Here is a 21,839-nt window from a genome sequence, read left to right on the forward strand (position 1 = left end):
TAACTGATGTGGTTTGTATAGCCTTGTCTCCCAAACCAGACAGTTACACTGCAAGATAATAAAATTTTAGGCCCACTTTATTTATACCATAGATGCAAAGGTCCTAAGTAAAACAAAAAGGGGGTGGGGTGGAGGAACGGGTGCCATTCGTCATACTTTTTAAGATAAAGCCCACCAGCCAGCACTTTGAAATTTTTCTTTCTTCGCCCTTTGGATTCTGCTTTGCAATCGACTCTCCGACCTTGTTGCCACTCCTTTTTTGTTCCTGAAGAGAACACAGGTCATTTTTGTTGTCAGGGATTTTGGCTACTAATCAATAAAGGAAGTAAATAGAAAGTGACCCCAAATAGGTAAACTACAAAGATTCCAAAATCTCACAAAGTTTATATGCCAAGGGTTCCGGTTTATATTTCCAGACTTTTTTGAGATGGTAAATGAATGACGGTGAAACTCAGTAAATGTACTTTCCGCCTGACCATCGGCTCGCTTGGAGACCTGAAGAGGCCTGTGTGATGGCATGTGAAGCCCCCGTCAGTGAGAGGGCGTCCAGCCTGAGTGACCCAGCCTACTTCTTACTTCTTCTTGCAAGAAAACCAGTCTTTTTTAATTTTTTAATTAAATATATCTTTATTGATTTCAGAGAGAAGAAGGGAGAGAGAGAGAGGGATAGAAACATCATTGATGAGAGAGTCATTGATCGGCTGCCTCCTGCATGTTCCACACTGGGGATTGAGCCCCCAACCTGGGCATGTGCCCTGACCGGGAATCAAACCGTGACCTCCTGGTTCATAGGGTGACGCTCAACCACTGAGCCACACTGGCTAGACAAGAAAGCCAGTCTTAAGGGTCACCTTCCCAGTGGAAGCTGTTTGGCATTCCAGAATGCAGAATACTGGGGGGAAAACATATTTTCCTTAGCAGGCATTCTAAGTGTTGACAAAATAGTGTCACATACATTCTTTGTGCCAACAGGTTAGAGGTACTGCAGAGTTCTGTTACTGACATTCCTAAGAGACTTTTCTCTAATTCTTTGCTCAGACGGATGTGGGAGTAACCCCCACTATTTGCAAATAATTAATTAATGATTTAATTGCTCTCTTCCCCAGGAAGCAACTGGTTTCTTAGAATGTGTGACTTGGGACAGAAAGACCGAAGCCTTAGGACAGGGGAAAGTGCTATTGGCAAACGCAGGGTGACAGATCGTTTTTATCTGGAGTATCTGGGAACAGGTTAATGAGCACCACTGACCTTGGGGATTAATTCTGCACAGCTGAGACGAGATGGAAATGTGCTCGCACTCTGCCCTGCCCTGGAGAGAGATGAGTGAGATGTGGGCTCTCTGCCTCCTCTTTTGAATGCTTCTTTGCAGATTCCCACCTCCAACATACACCAGGATTTAGCATTTTCCGCACCAAATGCTCTGCTCAGATGCAACACTAAATACAGGAGACGAGGAAGTGTGGGGAAAGGACGTGAAGGGGAAAAAATGTTGTCAGGGATCTGAACTAACATGAGCTAAGCTTGTGAGAAATGACTGTGGAGAAGGTTCCTGAAGTCCTACCACTCTGATGACCTTTTTGTTGGAATTATTTCTGCAGATGATCACAGCTGGTTTATCAATATTGCTGTTTGATATGATCCTGACCACTGCAACCGTGGGATGGTAAGTCTCTATTTGCATAGAGAGAGGAAATGAAAATTAGTTGTTTAGGTTTGTTTCATCAGGATACTAATTACTGCTCTCAAATGTTGAAGAAAGGTGTGTGCCTTGGGCATATGCTTTATTGATGTTTAAATATACATTCAAGAGTGTGTATAGCACGAGTATACAACTCGATGGCTTTTCACAAGCTGAGTATATAATACCTACTACAGCCATGCAGATGAAAAAATAGAACATCACAGGTACACCTTTCAGTCACTGGTCCACACAAGAGTAACCACTATTGGTGAACCACTATTTTATATGGATAGCCACGTTGTTGTTTTTTTAATCCTTCAATTCATTTTCTCTTAGATAAGCTCCAGATCATCCCTGTTTAGAATGCACTCACCCATTTGCTTAAAGGCAGCACTTCCTTTCTCTATGATATTTGAGCAGAGACCTGAAGGAAGAGAGGAAGCGAGTCATGGGGTCAGCAGAGGGACCAGCAAATGCAGAGGCCCTCAGGGGGGAGGGCGCTTGGTCAGCTTGAAGAGCTATGTGACCAGAGTGGTGTGACAAGAGGGAGAGTAGTAGGAGATGAGGTCAGCTGGCAGCTGACCATGTGAGGCCTTAAACTCCTTTCTAAGGGCTTGGCCTTACCCTGAGTGAGAGGGGATGCGATCGGAGGAGTTTGAGCCACATGTCCCTCTGTCTGCTGTGCGGAGGCTGTATTGTGGAGCAGGCAGGGAGGAAGCAGAAAGACCAAATAAAGGCTCTGACAGCAGTCTAGGTGCAAGACGACCAAGACCAGGCTGACAGCAATGGGAATGGCAGGCTGTCGCAGGGAGCCTGCTCTGTCCTGAGAGTAAGGCAATAGGATCTGAGAGAAACAGAGGAGTCTGGGATGACTTCTACGTTTTTGGCTTGAGCTGTGGAAAAAATGCGGTTGCCTTTCACTGAGATGGGGAATAATATGTGAAGAGCAGGGTTGTGCAAGTTAGGGGTGGAGGGTTATCAGGAATTGGGTTGGATACACGAAGGCTGGGGTGCCCCGTTACACCTGAGAATCGAGATACCAGTAGGTAGGTAACTAAACCGGCCTGGAGGTCAGGAGAGCGGAGAGCCTCTCTGTGCCTTGACCATGGCGTGTGCGTTCCCGCCTCAGGGCCTTTGGGCTCATCGGCACGGCCTAAATGCTTTGCAGTAAGCTTTGCAGTTGTCCACCAGCTTCTCATCCCCCGGGTGTCCCCATCCAGGCAACCTCAGAAAGGCCTTCCCTGGGCACAGTCTACATGAATTCCCCAAGCTACTCCCTGTCGCCTTGTTTCTTTCCTGCCTGGCAGTTCTGACGCTCACTACCTTGCTTGTCCATTGTTCTGCTCTTTGTGGTCTGCCTCCTTCATCAAGGTAGTGCCCCCAGGGTGTGTGGGCTCCGCCAGGACGCAGGAAAGAGCTGGTGGTGACTTGAGCACATGACCACTTTAGAAGGATGGCTGAGGCAGCCTCATGGGACAATGGCTGCGAGAGGACACCCCGGAGATGCATGTGGTGGCTGTGATGGTAACTTCAGGTCACACCTCCTAGAAAAGGCCACATGACTCTGCACCATAGCCTCAGAGCCTATGATTCACAAGGGGGAGTTGGCCGCTAGTAACAAGCACGTGTGGAAGCTGCTCCAATGCATTACTGCCATAGCACAATCGCCCAGCTGGAGCTCCTTGCCTTATCCTTTAAAAACAGATCGCGGAGCTCTCCCTTCTACGACTGAGGAGACAGGTCCTTTGGGCTTGTTAGGGCCCCCGTGCCTCTTGTGGTCCAGAGCCAGGTGGTCACAGCCACGCTGGGAACAGAATGAAGCTAGCATGTGTGTTCCACCTCTAACTGTCTATACAGACTGTGCCCATTGAAGAGCTGACCAAGTTAAGACTTTGACCTTCTCCAGATTGCTATATGCAGATCAGTCGATGCCATCATTACCAAGGGTTTGGGTTGTCATCTGCAGGGGAGAGGAAGGTGAAGGGGGTGACATGGCGAGTTTAAAGTGTTGAAACTGCTCACTGCTCCCCTTATCAATGGGCATGCTTCATTTGGGGGCATATACTTATGTATTTTTCAACCATGTAGTAATACATGCTGTTTGTGAGATGTCTAAATCAATACAGACATGCATCGAGTAGAAGTAAAGGCCTGTTATCTTCCACTCCTACTATCACCACTTGCCAGGAGCCATAACAGTTTGGTTTAACGGTGAGAAAAATGCAATCAATATTTGGTTCAGGAATGTATATGCCGATGAGGTGGGCTCTATTGTCTCCAGAATGAAACCACATCGAGTGGCCTTTCCTTATCACCCAGGATAGTTTAGTCCTTGCTGGGTCTTTGCCCGGCCTACAAGCCACTGGCCTGGAAACACGTAGCTTTCCTTCCCTGTGACTGTGCTGCCTGCTGCCTGGCCTGAATCACTAATGCAGCACATGTTGGAGAGTAATTCATATTTGTGTGGCTGCTTATTGGTCTCCTATCCTTTGTTCTAGAAGGAAAAACAAGCCTAGAGCCACTTTAAAATAATGCTTGTTTCCATTCCAGTTTGGGGATATTATTTGGCAGGTTTCTCCCCAACTCTCACCCCCTAGAATGGCATTTCAAAATTGAAGTGTAGACAATTTTTAGAATTGGATTTTATATTTTTTTACCAGTATTATGAAAAGAAAAAGCATGTTGTTACTTAGCTTTGCTCAAATAAGGCGTACTTCTAGAAAATTGGTATTTTTTTTCATGCTTGGGATCAGAGCAATCCTAAGAGCTGATCCCCACCCTTTTGAGCATTTATTTGCAAGTTGGACCTGCAGAATTGTCACCTGTTTGACTCAAGGACCCTGGTGCTTGCTGGTGGGGCTGGTGCTGGTGCCTGGTATACCCATGGCAGCCTCTGGTCTCCCAGGGCTTCTTGTGAATAATCCCCTGGTACTGTCTGTCAGAGCCACAGAAATAACACTATTATTTTTAAACATCAGCAGGAGATGCCTGCAGGATAAATAAGAGAGGCAGGACCAGGCTCTGGATACTATGATGAGTAAGTCCAGGAGGTAACTGCATCCCATGTGGCTTTGGACTGGAAGGGGTTTGTTCAATAAACAGATATTTACCAAGGGTCCAATATGTAACAGGAACTGTTTTTGGACAAAAGTGAAAAATTGCTGCCCCTGTGGTGTCTATAGTCGCTCATCTCCATGCCTTAAGACAGGTCCATATCTAAACCATCCCAGACTGACAGAAATGAATCTTTTGGCTCACAGCATTCAGAAAAAGGGAGCCCCTAATGGGGACATTTCACGCCCCAAGAAGAAAAATGGAAGGAAAATAAAAATTAGGAAATACTTCCATACCCTCCTCTTCCGTTTAATAATAATAATAATAATAACTAACCATTTATTGAACAACTACTATGTCTCAGACATTTTTACATTAATATCATCTCACTGAGTTTTACAACAATCCTCCAAGTTATTTTAAAGATGAAGAAACAGGTTCAGAGACACTTGCGTGATTTTTCAAAGATATTATAGCTACTAGGTGATTGGACCAGGACTCAAACCAAGGACTCTGTTCAAGGCCCCATAACCTGCCGGGCACCTCCCTAGAACTGATTTGGGAAACACCAAGGATTTACCGGTGATGTAGATAATGTCAAGGCAGAAGTGAGCCATAGGACGTGGAAGAAGAATTGACCTAAATGTTCCTCTTCTCACCAGCGTGATCACCTGTAAAGAGCATCTAGATGATTGGCAGCAAACGGAAGTAGTGTTACCTAGGACAAGACGGCTCTATTTCTTGTGCAGGGATCGACATGGTGGACTAAGAATTCCAGTAGAACATTTTTAGGAAAAAGATCTCCTAGATTTTTAATCCTATATGCTATAGGATTAGCGTAGATTTTTAATCCTATAAGCTTTAATTCTATCAATCAGCTAAAAATACTTGTTGAGTGGCTGCTGTATGCAAAGTATGTGGCAGTCATTAAGAAGCGTAAGACATCATCCAGCCCTCATGGAGTTTTGGGGGGAAGAGGAAGTCATAAAGGTAATTGGTGGGGTAGGATAGTGACTGTTTGAATGCACAGTGAATGTGGAGACTGAAGAAGAGAGAGAGGACGGGGTGATCGGGGCCTTGGAGCTGGTCTGAAACTGGAGCTTACGTAGAAGGGAGAGCTTAGTTAGGCTGTGGGTAAAGAGGATTTGGCCCCTCTGGCCCCAGGAAGACAGGGAAGGATGGAGGGGCAGGAGGTGCTAATGGTGAGGCAACAATTTATAAGCAGAGCTGGGGCTGAGGGGCAGGGAGCTAATCCTGTGCTCCCCTCTTCTTCCTCTGCACCTGACCTTCTGGGAAGGCATGACACCAATGGTGGGCAGTGGCATCCAAAGCCCCAGCTGTCAAGATATCCTGGTTCATTCTTAAAACTAGTATTCCCCAAAGTTCTGTCTTAACCTTTATAGCGATAGTCTGAATTCTTGACAGCATTTTTCTTTCTTACAAATAAGCCTTCATCTACTATATTTTGTATGGCATTTCAGAGTGAACTAAAAAAACAAAACAAAAACCCCACCAGGCGTTGAACTGAGTGTGAGAAGTGAGAGTGAGATGGTGCTCCATTGGGGAGGAAATGCGACTTCTGAATATCGCAGCAATGGTCTGAGAGGCTGAGCCTCCAGGCTGTGTCGCGTCCTGTGCACTTCATGATGTTCCCGAGCAAAACGGGGAGAAAGGCTGTGTGTACCCAAATCACGGAAGCAGTGTGTGTGATTATTGCAAAAGGAACCTTGACTTTGGAATTTCCTGGGTTTTGAGAACTCTTGAGTTTAAGGATGGTGTGTTTTCAGCCTCCAAGAATTTTCCAACCACAAAGTGAACCACCAGAAGAGGAGTGTCAGCCTGGATTTCAGATTTCTGTCTTTTGCACAGAGCTGGTCTGCATTATCCATATACTGGTTGTTTTTCAAGCTGAGATTGGGTGACCAACTCTCAGCCCCTGGGCAGGGACAGGACTGGTCTCTGTCTTGTGGGAGCTTAGACTGGTCAGATGTTATAAAGGGCAAGGGCAAGGGCAAGGGCAAGGGCAAGGGCAAGGGCAAGGGCAAGGGCAAGGGCAAGGGCAAGGGCAAGGGCCTGTTTTGTTTGCCTGGGTAGTTATTGTTTCTTATTTGTGCCTTTGAATTTTTTAATTAGTCAACATTTAGAAATCAGGTGATTTCCCCAGAAAAGTCCACATCTCCAGATTCTTTTTAAAACGTGGAAGAGCTGTTATGTTGGGCCTGCACTTCCCCTTGGCAGCAGTTGCTGGAGTGGGTAGAGGCTGCCCCCTCACATGGATGTGGGCTCTGAGGGTCAGCATGGCCTCCATCGCTCCAGGCTGGCTGGGGGACAGGAGGACCCTGTGAGCGCCTCCAGGAGAGGAGCCACGTTTTACTCACCTCTGCATCTCTCCACCTAATACTAAGTGCTTGCTGAATAAACGAGTGGCCAGCCTTCTAAATATATACCCAAGAAAAATTATAAATCTAAGTGCCCAGTGCTGGTCAACTTTTAATGACTTTAATTAAAAGCAACGGCTCTTGTCCAGCTAACGATCTTGTTTTTAATTTTACAAAAAAATAAATAAAAATCTATTGCAAGCCCAGTAATTTAAATATCCAGATTAATATTTAATTATTCATTTTTTAATTAACAGAGTTTTATGGTTTGTATCCATAGGAATTCCCTCTTCCAAATTTTCAGCAAAGAGGACTTACTACAGGCCCTGTCGAGTAGAATTAGTTGTGGGTGCCTCCTCTTTGAATGCTTTTTAGACTCGGAGAGTCACTGTTGTCTTTGGAATGGTTTAGGTGCAAGGAGAGAAAGGCATGACCAAAACACAGCCGCTCTGTTCTCAGGATTCGGTGATCAACTTGAGCCTTGCCAGTCATTCCCTGACCCTGCCTTTGATCATGCCTGGGTTACCAATATGAGGACCGCTTGAACTTGATCCTCACACAAACCTCGCTAACACCGAAAGTCTTTAGAAAAGGGTCTCATACCATCTTTGAGTAAAGATGTCTTGTACCTTTAATTTTAGGGGTCTGTGTGGAGACTGCCCAAGTATTTATAGGAAAAATGAATTTAGGGGTGAAAATAGAACTTCTCCCAACACTGCAAAATGCATCTAGGATCACAACATCTGAAACTGATCAGTTTTCCATTGGACTTAAAAATGTGAAGCCTCCTCTTTAAAATGCTAAGAAGGGCCTTCTAAATAACCCTTGCTTGTTGTCTCTCAGCACAGAGTAATTAATTCGTCAGATTATGAATTGTCACTCAGCGAGACCCCAGTGGGACGGTACATTACATTAGGCAGATACGTTTTGGTGAGGAAAAGAGGAAAAAACAAAAATAGTTTGAAATATAGATGGGAGAAGGGGGAGCAAGTATAAGAATTCCATCTGTTGATGAAAGAGCGTCCAAACCTAAAGAAAGTTTCACAAGAGTTTATTTGAGCCAAATTTTGAGGACATGCCCAGACGCAAGGATTGAGACAATGCTCTGGAGAATGGCAGTTTTCCAGTTCCTTTTTTTTGGGTTGTTTTTTTTTTAAATTTTATTTTTGTTTAAAATATTACAGATGTCCCTTTTTCTCCCCAATGACCCATTCCACCCCATCCCATCCCCCTCCCCAGTCCCTCTCCCCACTGTTGTCCCTGTCCTTGGGTTGTGCATATATACATATAAATTCCTTGGTTACTCTCTCCCTCTCCACCCACCCGCCATCCTCCATCCCTCTGACATTCGTCAGTCTGATCTGTGCTTCCATGTCATTGAATCTATTCTATTCATCAGTTTATTAAGTTCTTTAGATTCCACATATAAGCAAGACCATGTGATGTTTGTCTTTCTCTGCCTGGCTTATCCCACTTAGCATGATTTTCTCTAGGGCCATCCATACTGTCCCAAAGGGTATGAGATCCTTCTTCTTTACAGCTGCGTAGTATTCCATGGTGTAAATGTCCCACAGCTTTTTTATCCACTCATCTACTGATGGGCACTTGGGCTGTTTCCAGATCTTAGCTATTGTAAACTGTGTTGCCATGTCCAGTTCCTTTTATGCATTCGAATCAAAGGAGGAAACATAAGGAAGGTACATGAAATCTATTGGTGATAGATTAAGGAGGCAGGAGAAAGCAAAGTGGGGAAATCTCTAGGATTAGATAAAAAGCAAAATGGAGTAACTACTTCCTTTACATTAGTGGGTGCAGGACAGTTAATAATTAACATTTACAGCACATAGTAGATGGTAGACGGGGAACAAGGTGACAATGAGGGGCTCTGTGGTCTCGTGCTCTGGTGCCTGCGGTTGTGCCTTCATGCAGTCTAGACAAGAAAATTACTCTGACATTTCAAAGGTATGTTATCCTAGATGCATAAGAACAGTGGACAGGGCTCACTTAAGGTAAAGATTGACCTTTGCTAAGGAAGCTCCAGGCCTGGGATGTGACTACCCAGCATGACCTGCCCAGTTAGGAATTTATGACCAGACCATCCTGTGTGGTTACTTTTGGTCACTGAGCTTGTCAGGCCTGCTCTGTGGCCCCCCTGAGCTTGTCAAGTCTATCGCCTAGCCCCTTTTTCACTCACACATCATTCATTGAGTAAATATTTATTGGGTGCTACATTAAGTGCTGGGCCTACAGCTGGGAAAGGCTAGCGTCTCTGTCCTTCATCTAGTGGATTCAACTGGAATTCATTGAATAACCACAATAATAAATAAATGTAAAATTGAGATGGGGCCTTTGGCTCCTGATGAGAGAGAAGAGAAGGGCTGGAGACACGCTGAAAATAACCGCCTGGAAGCGAAGCTAGTGATGAATGTTTCTGGCTGGGTATGCTCTGCAGTCTGATGTTTATGTTAGTTACATGAAGTTTGTTCATTTCAGGAATGATGGGGATTACAGGATTTGCAAACAGTTCAGGAAAGCTCTGACTTAAATAGTTGTAATGCTATTAAGATTCCTGCACCCCATGTCAGCTTCTCCTGCTGTTTAGAAAACAACATCAAAGCTCACCTCCCTGGCTCTCTCAACAGTAAACTGAACCAGTTTGTTTTCATGTTAGCATTCACTAAACTGCTTTGGTGTTTCAGAAAATAGTTAAGCCTAAGGCATGAAATGCAAGGTTATTCCACTTCAGCATGTTCTAAGGCTGGGGGAGTAAATGTGGCAGAGAGCCTGTTCTTTTCCCCGGTGATTAAGGAGGATTAGTGGAAACTGTAGAAAACAGGGAGCCCCCAGTTACATCTGCAGAAGTAAAACCCTCCCAACCCCAAAGCTCCGTGCAGCCCTTTTCTCAGGTCACGCTGACTCTGCACTTGCCCAGGTGTTTGAGACAACGCCTGTGGCGTATGCATCCTTTAAGGAATGTTGAAGGGATCAACAGACCTGCTTGAAAAGAAAAGTCAGGTCTTTAGAGGTAAGCCTGTGGATGAAAAAATGAAAAGGCTTCCCCTTCACAATCACCTCTTCATCCAAAGAGAAGAGACAGTAGGATGAGTCCTCCAGCACCTGGGTCCTGAGCAGACCAGAGACAAGCATAAATGCATTACGTTTCAAAACATGGTCGTTTGGAACTTGGACCGTAGTTTCGCACAGAAACTTTGTAGTTCTAAGAAAGTCCTCAGAAATTTATTTGGTTCATAATGTAGACACCAACTTCACCTACATTATTATGAGTTAAATGTGTGTTAGAGAGATTATATCGACTTATTGTTGCTCTAATATTTCTGTGGGAACAAGGAAAGTACATGCTGATGTGGAGCTTAAGATGTTAGGCATACTTGTCCCTCACGACCCAATCCTTTCCATCCCAGTCGTTGGCTGAGTAGGGGACAGCCTCCCAGCCTGCTCCCCAAGTGCCCAGCTGCTGGACAAGCACCTCTCTCTGCTCTCACCCAGGGCCTGTTAGTCACCAGGGAGAGGAAATAATGGTGGTTCTGGGGGTTTTCCCACTCTCTGGGGTTCACAGGTGGGTGATGAAGGAGATTTGTTCTCTGTTGCTCCAGGAAGCAGAACTTGGACGCACGGGTGAAACTGTAAGAAGCAGGTCAGTATGAGGATGGCTTCCTCCTGGAGGGAGTGGCCGTGTGCTCGGGCCTCCACGAGTAAGATGGCCCTGGATGCTTGCTGGAATCCCACGGCTAGAGCTGCTCAGCAGTGGGACAGGCGTACTTTGCACAACAGGATGTGCCCCTCACTAGAAGTCCACAAGTAGATGTTGGGAGGCCAGCTGTGAGGACCAGTGAGGAAGGGACTGCTGCTCTGGGAAGGCAGCCCACTAGAAAATAACTTTTTATTGCTTGTCCATTATAGGCCAAGCACAGGGGGTTGGTGGCTCAGGTGTATCCTTCTAAGCCTCACGGAGGCTGTTAGGTGTGATCTCCTATGGTGCAGATGGAAAAACTGAAGCTGAGTAACGTGCACAGGATTACACAGCTAATAAACGCCTGAGCCCTAATGTGAACTCAGTTTATTGTTTTTATAGTCTCACACTTAATCCTGTACTAAATGTGGTAAATGGTACAAGTTACCTCCATGTCAGACTCACCCACATAGGTGACATTTCTCACTGGGAAGGTAAGTGTGCACAGCTCATGTGTGTTTCATATATTCAGGACCTCAAATAGATGTTGGAAATATAAAGGTGCCATAGCCTGAGTGTATGTGTATGTGTATAAGGAAGAAAAGGGGAGAACTGAAAGGGCTGTTGGCGCCTGTGAACAAGAGCATTTCATTGGGGGATCCCCTCCCCGTTGTAACCCTTTGCTGATCGCCCAGCCCAGTCCTCAGAAGTACCTTTTGGAAAGAAGGACAGGGGATTCAGACAGACACCAGATTGTCTGCTGAGAAGTTTAAAATAGAAAATGTCCAGACCTTTGAATGTATTACATTTTAGGCATGTTAAAATATTCAACTCTTCGTTCTCACACAGTCTTCGGTTCTCCCACTGCTTGTTCATTTTCAAACCCTGACCATGTTTATTTCTGCTCCTGTGGGAAATTCATGATTCCCCGTTAGTATTTTCATCTTTAAATGTTCAGTTCATCTAAATGAAACAAAAGGATTCAGAGATTGTCACCTTAATAATCCTACGATTATGGATACCAGCATCATTTCATAGCCATCAACCCTCTTTAGCAAAAGGCCCCAGGCTGCTCTGTGGAAAGCCCTCCTCCGATATTTCCACATGGTCAGAGTAGTCACCTCCACCTGGTCAGACATCACCTTCTGCCCCTAGGGAAGGTATCAAAACCCACCTTGCAGCCCACTACCCTCCTGCCACATAGCTGGGTTTTACTTTGGGTGGTTCCTGCCCGCCCTGGAAGTGTGATGAGAGGGGCAGTGGCGGAATGAGGGGGCATCCCTCACCCTGCTGTATGTGGGCGCCAGGCAGCCTCCTGGTTCTAGGGAGTGGAAAGCTGACCTCTTGACGCTTTTACAGCCTCCTGCTCGGTGGACTTGGAGAGGCCTTGCTGGTTTTCTCCGAGCGGAAGGGCACCTAAAGATGACCACAGGAAAACAGACTCAGCAGCCACCAGCTGGAAAAGACAGTCCTCTGGCCGCGGAGGTCCTTGCTCAGTGTGTTAGAGAGAAGAAAGCGAGGACGGTGAGGCTACCGCGTCTCGCTGCGTCAAGAGCTCTTTCTGGGGGTCTCCGCGCTGCTGCAGGGAATGGGCTGTGCTGTGTCTTCCTCTTCGAGACGTTCACCTGAGTCGTGCTATTCTCAGTTTGCAGACAGAGGGACCAGATTTCCCCTGTGCGGGGGATGGCTCCGCTCGCCTTAACTGACATGCAGGCCTCCTTATTAAACGCCCTTCACCAAACACTGCTCTCGCTCCGTGGGCCCAAGGGATTTTGTTGCATTTTTGGTTTCATTTTGTGTTTTTACATCTTTGGAGCCTCCTGAGGACATCTTTCCTCACTCTCATGCTGCCTGATCTAGAGCCCTCTCTCACCCACGCACAAGAACTCCTCACGAGGGTTTCGCGTGGGCAGAGGGGGAGCTCTGGGCCGAGTAACAAGCCGGCAGGACACTAGTACTCTAGAGCGAGTGCCGAAGCCTTTTTGTGGTTTTGTGTTGTATGAAATTCTGCACACTTTTTTTTTTTTTCCCTCACCATTCAGTTAACTTGATACTAAATGATCACCAGAGAACAGAGTTATAAGCACTGATGGATGTCCTCCCTGGGGAGGTGAAAAAAAGAAACAGACATTTAACATATGGATACACACACATTTATATCCCTATTCCTTAAAGCTTTTAATCCATTTAATTCCCAGTATCTTAGAGTAGATTTCAAATCGTTGAATACTGAAGTATATTTTTCAGGCCAATTAAAAGTTGGATTAAAACTCTAAACCTTGCCTCTATAGGAGTCAAAAGAAATTAATTTAAATGAAATGGTTATTTGATTCTGAAGTCACAGTGAAAATTTAAGAAAATAATGTTTAACTCCAAATATTTCTGTTCAGAGTAGGTTTTTTGAATACCTCTATGCTCTGCCGGGGGTCAGTTTTGGTCATTTTGAGATGTAGAAGGTAGTGAAGTCCAGTGAGTCTTCTCCAGGCAGGAGACCAGGCCCTGGAGGGTTGGACACCCACCACCCACATTGTCGATGGCGAGCCCCCCTCAGCACCTGGGAAGTGAGCCTTGTCCATTCTCAGCCCCATGAAGAACAGAGTCGGCTCAGTCAGTGGCCATTCTTTCTGCATGTTTTCTCCAACATGTTGAGAAAAGAAAAAGAAAAGAAAACATAGGAATGGACTTGTATATTTGGAATTTGAGTACCTTAAATTCATTTCCTGGTCTTTTCCTGGTCTCTGCTTGTCATTTAGGTGAAGATCTTCAGAGTGACCTTAACACACAGGTAGTTTCAGTTTCCTTTGTTCTTACCTGGGATGCCAAACTTTCTATAGATTGAGGTCAAACAGAAAATCCGGGTTTAGAATTTTCCTTATTCTTTGACTCCCACGAAACTCTCTCTGTATAACTGAGGCCAGTTCTTTTCCATCTGTGGAAAGTGGCATCTGTCCAAATGTCATCTTACACCTGTCTTTCCAAGTGGCATTTATGCTACAGAGATTCCTAAGGCTGGAAAGAACCTCGTACAGTTAACAAGCTCAGGCCCCTCTTTCCAGCAGGACTGACCTCAAACACTTTGGCTGAAAAGTTGTAGACATTTTTTTAAGAAAGAATCTCTAGCAAGGGTTTTTGCTGTTGTTTTTGTTTGTTTGAGTTTTTAAAAATCATGTTCCAGAATCCCATTGTTTCTAAAAATCTCTGATTTCTTACTTTGACATCAGCAAGAGGCAGTGGATAAAGTGTTTCTTCAGTATTTCATCCTGTTTCCTTCAACTTCTATGTCTTTTTGACTTTTTTCTTCAAGCTTCAACCACCACTTTTTATGCCCAAGTTCACATGCTCAGCTCTGAATGCAGAGTGAGCCCAGAGGTCTATAAAACTAGGGGCTGGCCCAGGTCATTGCAGTCCCATAGCTCTCATTTTCTGTAGCTCTCTGGACCCCAGGGCCCCTCCAGATAATCCTAGCATTTCCTTTTACCTGGAATGATCCATTTGGTCATGTCCTCTCTGGGTCCTGATTACCTGAGGACTTGTTGGCTGCAAGTCAAAGTGATTTTTTAAATTATACAAATAAAGAATATGCTTTCTGTCGAGAGAGGCAATATTCTGTATGATTGTGTATTTTTACTAATCTGCTATGGATAGAAGGAACAGTAAACCACTTGTATATATATGTGTGTGTATACACACACACACACACACATATGTATAGAGAGATAGTTAGAGAGTGTGTGTGTATGGAAGGGAGGGGGAGAGGAGGAGGGAAAGAGAGAGAGACACATACATCGATTGGTTGCCTCCCTCACATGCCCCTACCAGGGCTGGGAATCAAACCTGCAACCCAGGTAAGTGCCCTTGACTGGGAATAGAACCCACGACCCTTTGGTGCATGGGCTGATGCTCTAAACATTGAGCCACACCAGCCAGAGCTATATATATATATATTGCAATTTGCCTTTCTCTTCTCTTCAACCCCAGCAGGAGAGTATTGCAGAAAAGGTTGTCATACTTGGGGAGAGGGTCCTTACATCTTAAGCACAGGCCAAGACTTCTACCAATATCCAGGCCACATATCTCTCAATAGGAAAGGCCACCCAGCTCCTCCTCCTAGACCTGTGCTGCTCAGCAGGGACGCATGGGCTGGATCCAAATCCAGATGTGCTGTGAGTGTAAGTGCACACCAGTTTTGAAGACTTAGTTTTAAAAAGGATGTAAAATGTACTAATTTTTGCCTGGCCGGGCGTGGCTCAGTGGTTGAGCATCGACCTAGGATCCAGGCGATCGGGGTTCAATTCCTGGTCAGGGCACATGCCCGGGTTGTGGGCTCGATCAATGACTCTCATCATTGATGTTTCTATCTCTCTCTCTCCCTCTCCTTTCCTCTTTCTGAAATCAATAAAGATATATTTTAAAAAATAAAATATACTAATTTTTATACTGATTACATGTTAAAATAATATTTTTGATATATGGGGTTAAATAAAATGTATCACCAAAATTACAATTTTCTGTTTCTTTTTACCTTTTTTATGAAGCTACTACAAAATTTTAATGTATATATTTGGTTCACATGATGTTTCCATTGGTCAGTGCCCGTCTAGAGCAGGTCTTCTACACTAGGCTCTGAGAAGTGGCTAAAAGGGGGTTGGATGTAGCTTCTGGGGGTACCAACCATGAATAATATTTAAAACACTTGTAAATGAGTACTTGTTATATGCCAAGCACTGTGCTAGGTACTTTTGATGCATCTTGTCATTTATTCTTCCCAGTGGTGGGCAGACAACATTCTTTCCCATTTTACCAAGGAGACTCAGAGTGTCTCAGCAACTTGTCCAGGGTGGCCCAGCTAGGACTCGAACCCAGCTCTTTCTGATTAAGCCTATTCACTTTAGAGAGTTCTGTTAAGAAGGAGAAATGAAGGCCCCCACATTTTACCGGGGGTGGTCAGTTCTCCAAGGAGTGCTTCCATGTAGAGTCCTAAAATCTGTGAGGTCGTTTGTGACTTTCTCCCTGGAGGCCACCTTCCCTCCCTTTGCCAAAGGGCAGGCTCTGTGACCTGAGTCCCAGCTGCCTTCCCAGAGTGTCCCAGTCCCTCCCACCAGCCTCTTCCCTCAGGTTGTGTCTGAGATCCACCCTGCGTGGGGTTGGAGCAACTTGAAGTACTTAGGGAATGGCACTACTCTCACCTGAACTATAGCTCTGAATGTTTCCAGAACAACCAGCCCCTGCTGAGCTCTCAGGCTTTGTGCAAGGAGGAGAAGGCAGACAGAAGGTGAGTAACTTCCCTGAGGTCCTTGGCTAGTTAGAGGGGCAGGAGGGTTTGGAGGAGGCCATCTGACCATGCAGCCTGCCTCTCAGCTCCCATGGCGGTCTGCCCTGCCCAGGTGAGTGGACAGGGGACCCCTGTGAGCAGAGTTGGAGGTGACGAAGTCTGGTCATGCCCAGGCAATGACCACTGGAGTGGCAAAACCAAGGCTTGTGAGAGGCCAGGAGGTGAGGTGGGCCAGCCTGGGGTGTGATTTGAACTCTGGAATGGGATAAAACATCTGTGGGTGCCCGTGAAACTCCAGACAAGGTACAGGTGCCTCCCACACTTTATGTCGTCTACTTTTCACACCCTGAATAGTCCAACTTATAGATGAGGCCTCTAAGACCTTGGCTGGATAGGCAACCTCCCCAAGCTCACCACTGCTAAGCAAAGATTCCAAAGTTGTTCTCACAGCCGGTTTGCCCTGGCCCCTCCCCATATGATGGGCTGTCTGTGGGTATTGCCCTCCCCCTTTACCCCCAGAGGAGCCAGGCACCCCACTGGCAGCCTCACTCAGGGCCCAGGGCAGTTTGCTCACTGCGGGTTGCTGGCTGCCTGCGAGGCTGCTCCTGGGTCTTCTGAACTGGGTAGCAAACCCTTGGGAAGGCCGAGCCCATCTGGAGCTTGAACAGGTTTCCTCTGTCCTGGAAACATTTCAGAGACTTCCCGTGCTGCCTGGTGAAATGAGAGATTCTTTGTTCCTGCTGTGAGCTGATTTTCGGTGGTCTTACTAGCAGCGGCTTGCCCTTAATAAAATAAACGGTGGCATGTAAGCCTTCATCCAGTTCCACCCAGCACCCACTGGGGAGTGGTCTGAGGAACTGGCCCACTCCCACCCCCCAGCTCTCCTGGCAGCTGAGGGTGGAATCCCATTTAAATAATTGCCCGAGCCAAGAGGAACATTGGAGTCATTTATTCCCCTCTTGCTGTGCGAAAAGGCCACAGGGCTAGCAAAGGCAAGGCTATTGTGCCCATTTGTCTTCACACCTGTCACTAGGTGCACCTCAGGGAGAGCAGTGGAGCCCTTGGAAATTCGGGGACTTAATCCAGACACCATTCCTGGGCCAATGGGTTTACATGACAAATAGAAGTTAAGGGGAGCTGTTTAGTAAAAAGGGCTCTAAGTCAGAAACAGAACCCCAAGTTCTGTCCCAGGCTGTCTCACCATTCTGGCGAGTGATATCTCCTCATTCCAGCACTCAGCACATACGATTGAGTGTCCACGGGGGCCTGTCTTTGTTTTCTCCAGCAGAGCTGAGCCACCACCCTAAAGAAGCCAGCCACTCTGTTAATGGAGGCTGGGCTCTTCAAATAGGTGAGGCCTCAGGCAGACTGCATCCCAGGAGAGGAGGTGGGAGCTATCCCTGAGGCAGAATCTCCCTTGTTTTGGCTGGAGCAGCACTTGTTTTGGCTGGAGACTTTCTAGGTGATTGTAGACCTAAAGCAAATGCACATTCCTTGTTCTCACGGAGGCCCTGAGCCTGCAAGAAGACCCAGGGGTTGAAAAAATTAAAAACACACACCATAGCGTTATTGAGATATAACTCATGTGCCTTAAAGTGCACCCAATAAAAGTATACAATTCAGCAGTTTTTAGTATACCCACAGAGTTCTGCAACCATCACCACTAATTTTAGAACATTTTCATCACTCCCCACCCCCACCCCCTAATAACCTCCATTCTACTTCCTGTGTCTGTGGATTTGCCTCTTCTAGGTCCCTCATGTAAGTGGAATCATTTGTCTATTTGTGTCTCTCAGCCACAGTTTTGTTTTTAGACACCTGAAAAGCAGCCCACCAGGGATCTGAGAATTGTACCTTTAAAAAAGCTTTATTGAGAGAGAGAGAAACATCAATTTCTTGTTCCACTTATTTATGCATTCATTGGTTGATTCTTGTATGTGCCCTGACTGGGGATCAAACCCACAACCTTGGTATATCAGGACCATGCTCTAACCAACTGAGCTACCTGGCCAGGGCTGGGAGTTGTACTTACTTTCTTTCTTTTTTTTTTTTTAAATATATCTTTATTGATTTCAGAGAGAGGAAAGGAGAGGGAGAGAAAGAGATAGAAACATCAATGATGAGAGAGTCACTGATTGAGCCTGCAACCCGGGCATGTGCCCTGACCAGGAATCGAACCCCGATCACCTGGATCCTAGGTCGACACTCAACCGCTGAGCCACGCCCGGCCGGGCTGTACTTTCTTTAATACCCATCACCTCCACCTCCCTCCCCCCCCCCCCTTTGGCCTCGGGGTAAGCGTATCCCTGACAGTATCAAAACTCCAAACAAAACTAAACAATCTTCCTGACCAAGCTCCTGAACAGGGGCTGTGAGCCCATCCACTCTGCATAGTCCTTTCTGCCTTCGGAGTCCAGCTGTTCCCATGTATTGTTCACCACCAGTGTGCTCTCCCTCTGGTCAGGTGGGGAAGCCGTGGTGCACTGAGGTCACTATGGGCCTTGGGTTTTCTCACCAACCCCAGGTACAGGGCCCCTGCAGTAGCCCCAAGGTGCCCAGCACAGAATAAGCTGTAATTGTGACTGTTGATATCCTTACCACCATTCAGGGTGTCTTTCCATAGTGGTTGGCTCTGCAGCAGGAGACTGGAGTGTGTGAGTAAATGGAATGCGGCAATGAGGTAAAGTGACTTTAAAATCCACCAGCACTTACATATCCAAGTGAGTGTGGACCATGCCGTCACCCAGAAGTCCCTTCATTCGGGCAGTAACAGAATGGCTGGTTCGCTTTCCCAAACTCCACAGCTATTCCAAACACTGTCACTCTCTCCAGAACCCTTCCTCCTTGTATGCCCTCCCCTTCCCATTTATAAGGGCCTGAAAAGCAAGATAGAAGCTGTCAGATGAGAACTTTCGCTTCCCACTCATCCATACAAATTGCTCCCGTTGGCAAGTGTCTCCCGTCTTCTTGCAGTGGAGCAGTGCTCCCTCTCAGCCTAACACGAATCCCTCTACCTCTGCGCATTTTGATTGCAGTCCCCTGCCTGCTCAGGAACCCGACCATATCTCTTTTTCGACTGCCTGACCCTTCCCTCTCAAGAGTGGCAGCCCTAGCGAACGCCAACCACACTGGAATCCGCCTGTGACCCTCAGGGTGTGCTGAGGGGGGATGGGGACAGCAGGAGAGAGGCGTGGGGAATGCAGGGCCGGGGTGAGAAACCAGCCTCCCTTTTCCCAGCTGGAGACGGTGGCGTTGAATAATGGCAGACTCGTGCCAGTGAACCTGTGGGGCCACATCTCTTTTCACAAGATGAGCTCGGGTTCTGCAGGGCGAACCTGGAGAGGGCCAGCAGCATTTCGACATGGGCTCTGATTCCGTCATCTCGCCGATGGGTGGAGGTCAGGCGCCTGTGTCTGACTTCCCGAGAGACTGATGTCAGGCCCTGGGCAGACACAGCTGTAGGGCCGAGTGGCAGACGCTCCCACTCTCTAGGTCGCTGGTCAGAATGTTCTGCCCTGGAATGGGGGGCCTAGGCAAGCAGTCCAGGCAGCCCCGTTTACCCTCCAAAACACACTGGGAAACCTCTGGAAGGGAGGAGATGCGGGGAGAGAAGCCAGCAGGCATCTATCTGGCCTGGCAGGGCACCACACTGCGGGGATTCTTAAGGGCCACCTGCAAGGACCGCTCTCCAGGTGAGTTTGGAGGTAATTTGGGCCAGGGCAGCAGCAAGGCTTCCAGAGTCCATTTATCACCTCTCCTGGCTCCTGGTCTGAGCTGCAGCACCTCCGTCTGCCCAGCAGTGAGGCTGAGAGCGAGCTGCCCGTCTGGGGAGCCACAGCCACTCCCTGGGGCTGGGTGGGGTGTGAGTGAACAGGTGAAACACCACGGGAATCAGGAGGAGACTACCGGCTGGGACGAAGGAAATCGCCTGGGGGCAGGAAATGGAATCAGGGCACTTAGTGAGTTGCTGTGGAAAGACACATCCTCGCCATCTTTCTCCTGATATCAAAAACTCCTCCACGTCTAGGGTTCCACTGCAGGGCAAGGACAGGCTGTCTCAGCCCTTCCCAGCCTCCCGCCCCATAATCTGCTGCCCAGGGCTGGTGTGATCTGTCCAACTAGGGCCAGGCTGGTGGGTGAGGCCTGGAACTTCGTATGCAAGCGACTCAGAGGCCAAGGGCAACTCCAGCTGTACTTAGGGGGTTCATTGACCAGAAGGCCCATCTCTTGTAAGTGTAAGGACTGTGGCAATGGAAAAGCCAGCAATGAGACTCAGATGTCTCAGCCCGGCTATGCCACCAGTTACTGTGTGAAGCTCAGCAGGTGGAGTGCTGGCTTCAGGCCCCTCATGACCTTCTTGTCTTTCCCCAACAGTTGGCCTGCTTGAAAGTTACTTTGTGAGGCAAAGAGGAAAAGGAGCTAAGAGTAGGCGCTGGAAATCAATGTGAAATATGACTCCCAGATGTTAAGAATGAGCCTCTCCAAAATCTTTACCCTGACCCCTTCCAAGAGGTGATCACCTGCCTGGCCTCCACCAGGTAGAGATGGTTAGCAAGCTGGGTCCCTGCAGCCTCCCTACTGGACCCTTGCTCTGGCCTCTCCAGCATCCTCTCCTCTCTGCAGCGGTGGCCTGGGCAGTTGGGTTCTTGCTGTCTCTGGACTGCAGCTCCTGACCGCTCCTGCTCGTCCTACACAGCACCTGTTTTATTTCTCAGGATTTTCAAGGAACCCTCACACCCTCTACATCTGTGGCCATAGATGACGTGGCCTACTAGTCCTCTGAGGGGTCTGCCCATGTCACCCTGCTGCACCCCAGGGCTCCAGCAGCCAGCTGTACCACGGGACTGCGGGGAGGGTGTGTGGCTCATCTCATTGGGCTCGCAAGGGGCCCAGCTGTTCCCTCCACCCTTACCCTCTGCCCCCCTCCCCCCACCACCCAGCACCTCTGAAGGTTCAGGAGCAGGCATACTTGTCTCCAGCTGCCTCGCACAATGCTGTCCTGAGCGGAACAATCAAAAGGCTCCCCTTCCTCCAGGCTTATGCCACAGCGCGACTTCGTGAGTGCAGCCAGGGCTGAATTCCAGCCTGCCTCCCAGCACCCCCTCAACTGGGCACCTGGGCAGGGCAGAGCTGTATGGCTGTGCACTCTACAGTGACCCGAGGCCACCCAGATCCAGGAATTCAAATGAGTTATTTTATCTTCCCCACTTGGCCCTAATGCCATATCTGTGCTCCAGGAACATCCTTTATAGACCAGGGGGTTTTGTTTATATTTTTTTGCTAACTCAACTAAATTCAATGAGAGATGGTAATAATTGTTTCCATTGATTGGCCTCCTTCGGGTGTTTACTGTAGCATCTCACATGGTCCTCCAGAACCCCTCTGACAGGAGGCGTCATGATCCCCTGTGAAGGCAAGCACCATTCAGTGGCTGGCCGAGGTCACACAGCCTGTCCTTCCCTGCACTCCCCCAGGGTCACCGAGTCCGGCTCCCTCAGGGCTGCTGCTGAAACTTGTCCCTTCCCAGAAAAATCTCTTGCCCTCTGACTTTCTTCGAAAACCACTTTTGCCACTCTCTCTAATGCATACAGGGAAGGAGAGGGGAGAGTAATCCATTCCATTTGTGTCTTGTTTTCACTTTGTAAATAAAAATAAAAATTGGTTTCATGGGAGAAGGCAGCTGCCTTAGGAAAAATTTATATCTGACTTACAATCTCGTAAAACAGTATGTAGGTTTCACCAGGGATTTACAGTTATGCCTCA

General features: G+C 47.4%; 1 protein-coding gene across 2 annotated transcripts in view; it reads left to right on the forward strand.

Moving 5' to 3' along the window:
* TMEM241 (transmembrane protein 241) overlaps window positions 1-15,298 on the forward strand; it is a 106,621-nt gene extending 91,323 nt beyond the window's left edge. The window contains exons 14-15 of one of the 2 annotated variants that reach the window (XM_081149657.1): window positions 1,599-1,663; window positions 12,164-15,298. In XM_081149657.1, the coding sequence (XP_081005783.1) occupies window positions 1,599-1,663; window positions 12,164-12,224 (126 nt within the window). In that variant the 3' untranslated portion in view covers window positions 12,225-15,298. The remainder of the gene's footprint in view (window positions 1-1,598; window positions 1,664-12,163) is intronic. The other variant, XM_081149658.1, reaches the window with a different exon arrangement.
* The last annotated feature ends 6,541 nt before the right edge of the window (window positions 15,299-21,839 follow it).

Source organism: Miniopterus schreibersii (assembly GCF_964146895.1).
Source record: "Miniopterus schreibersii genome assembly, chromosome: 10".
Taxonomy (NCBI): Eukaryota; Metazoa; Chordata; class Mammalia; order Chiroptera; family Miniopteridae; genus Miniopterus; species Miniopterus schreibersii.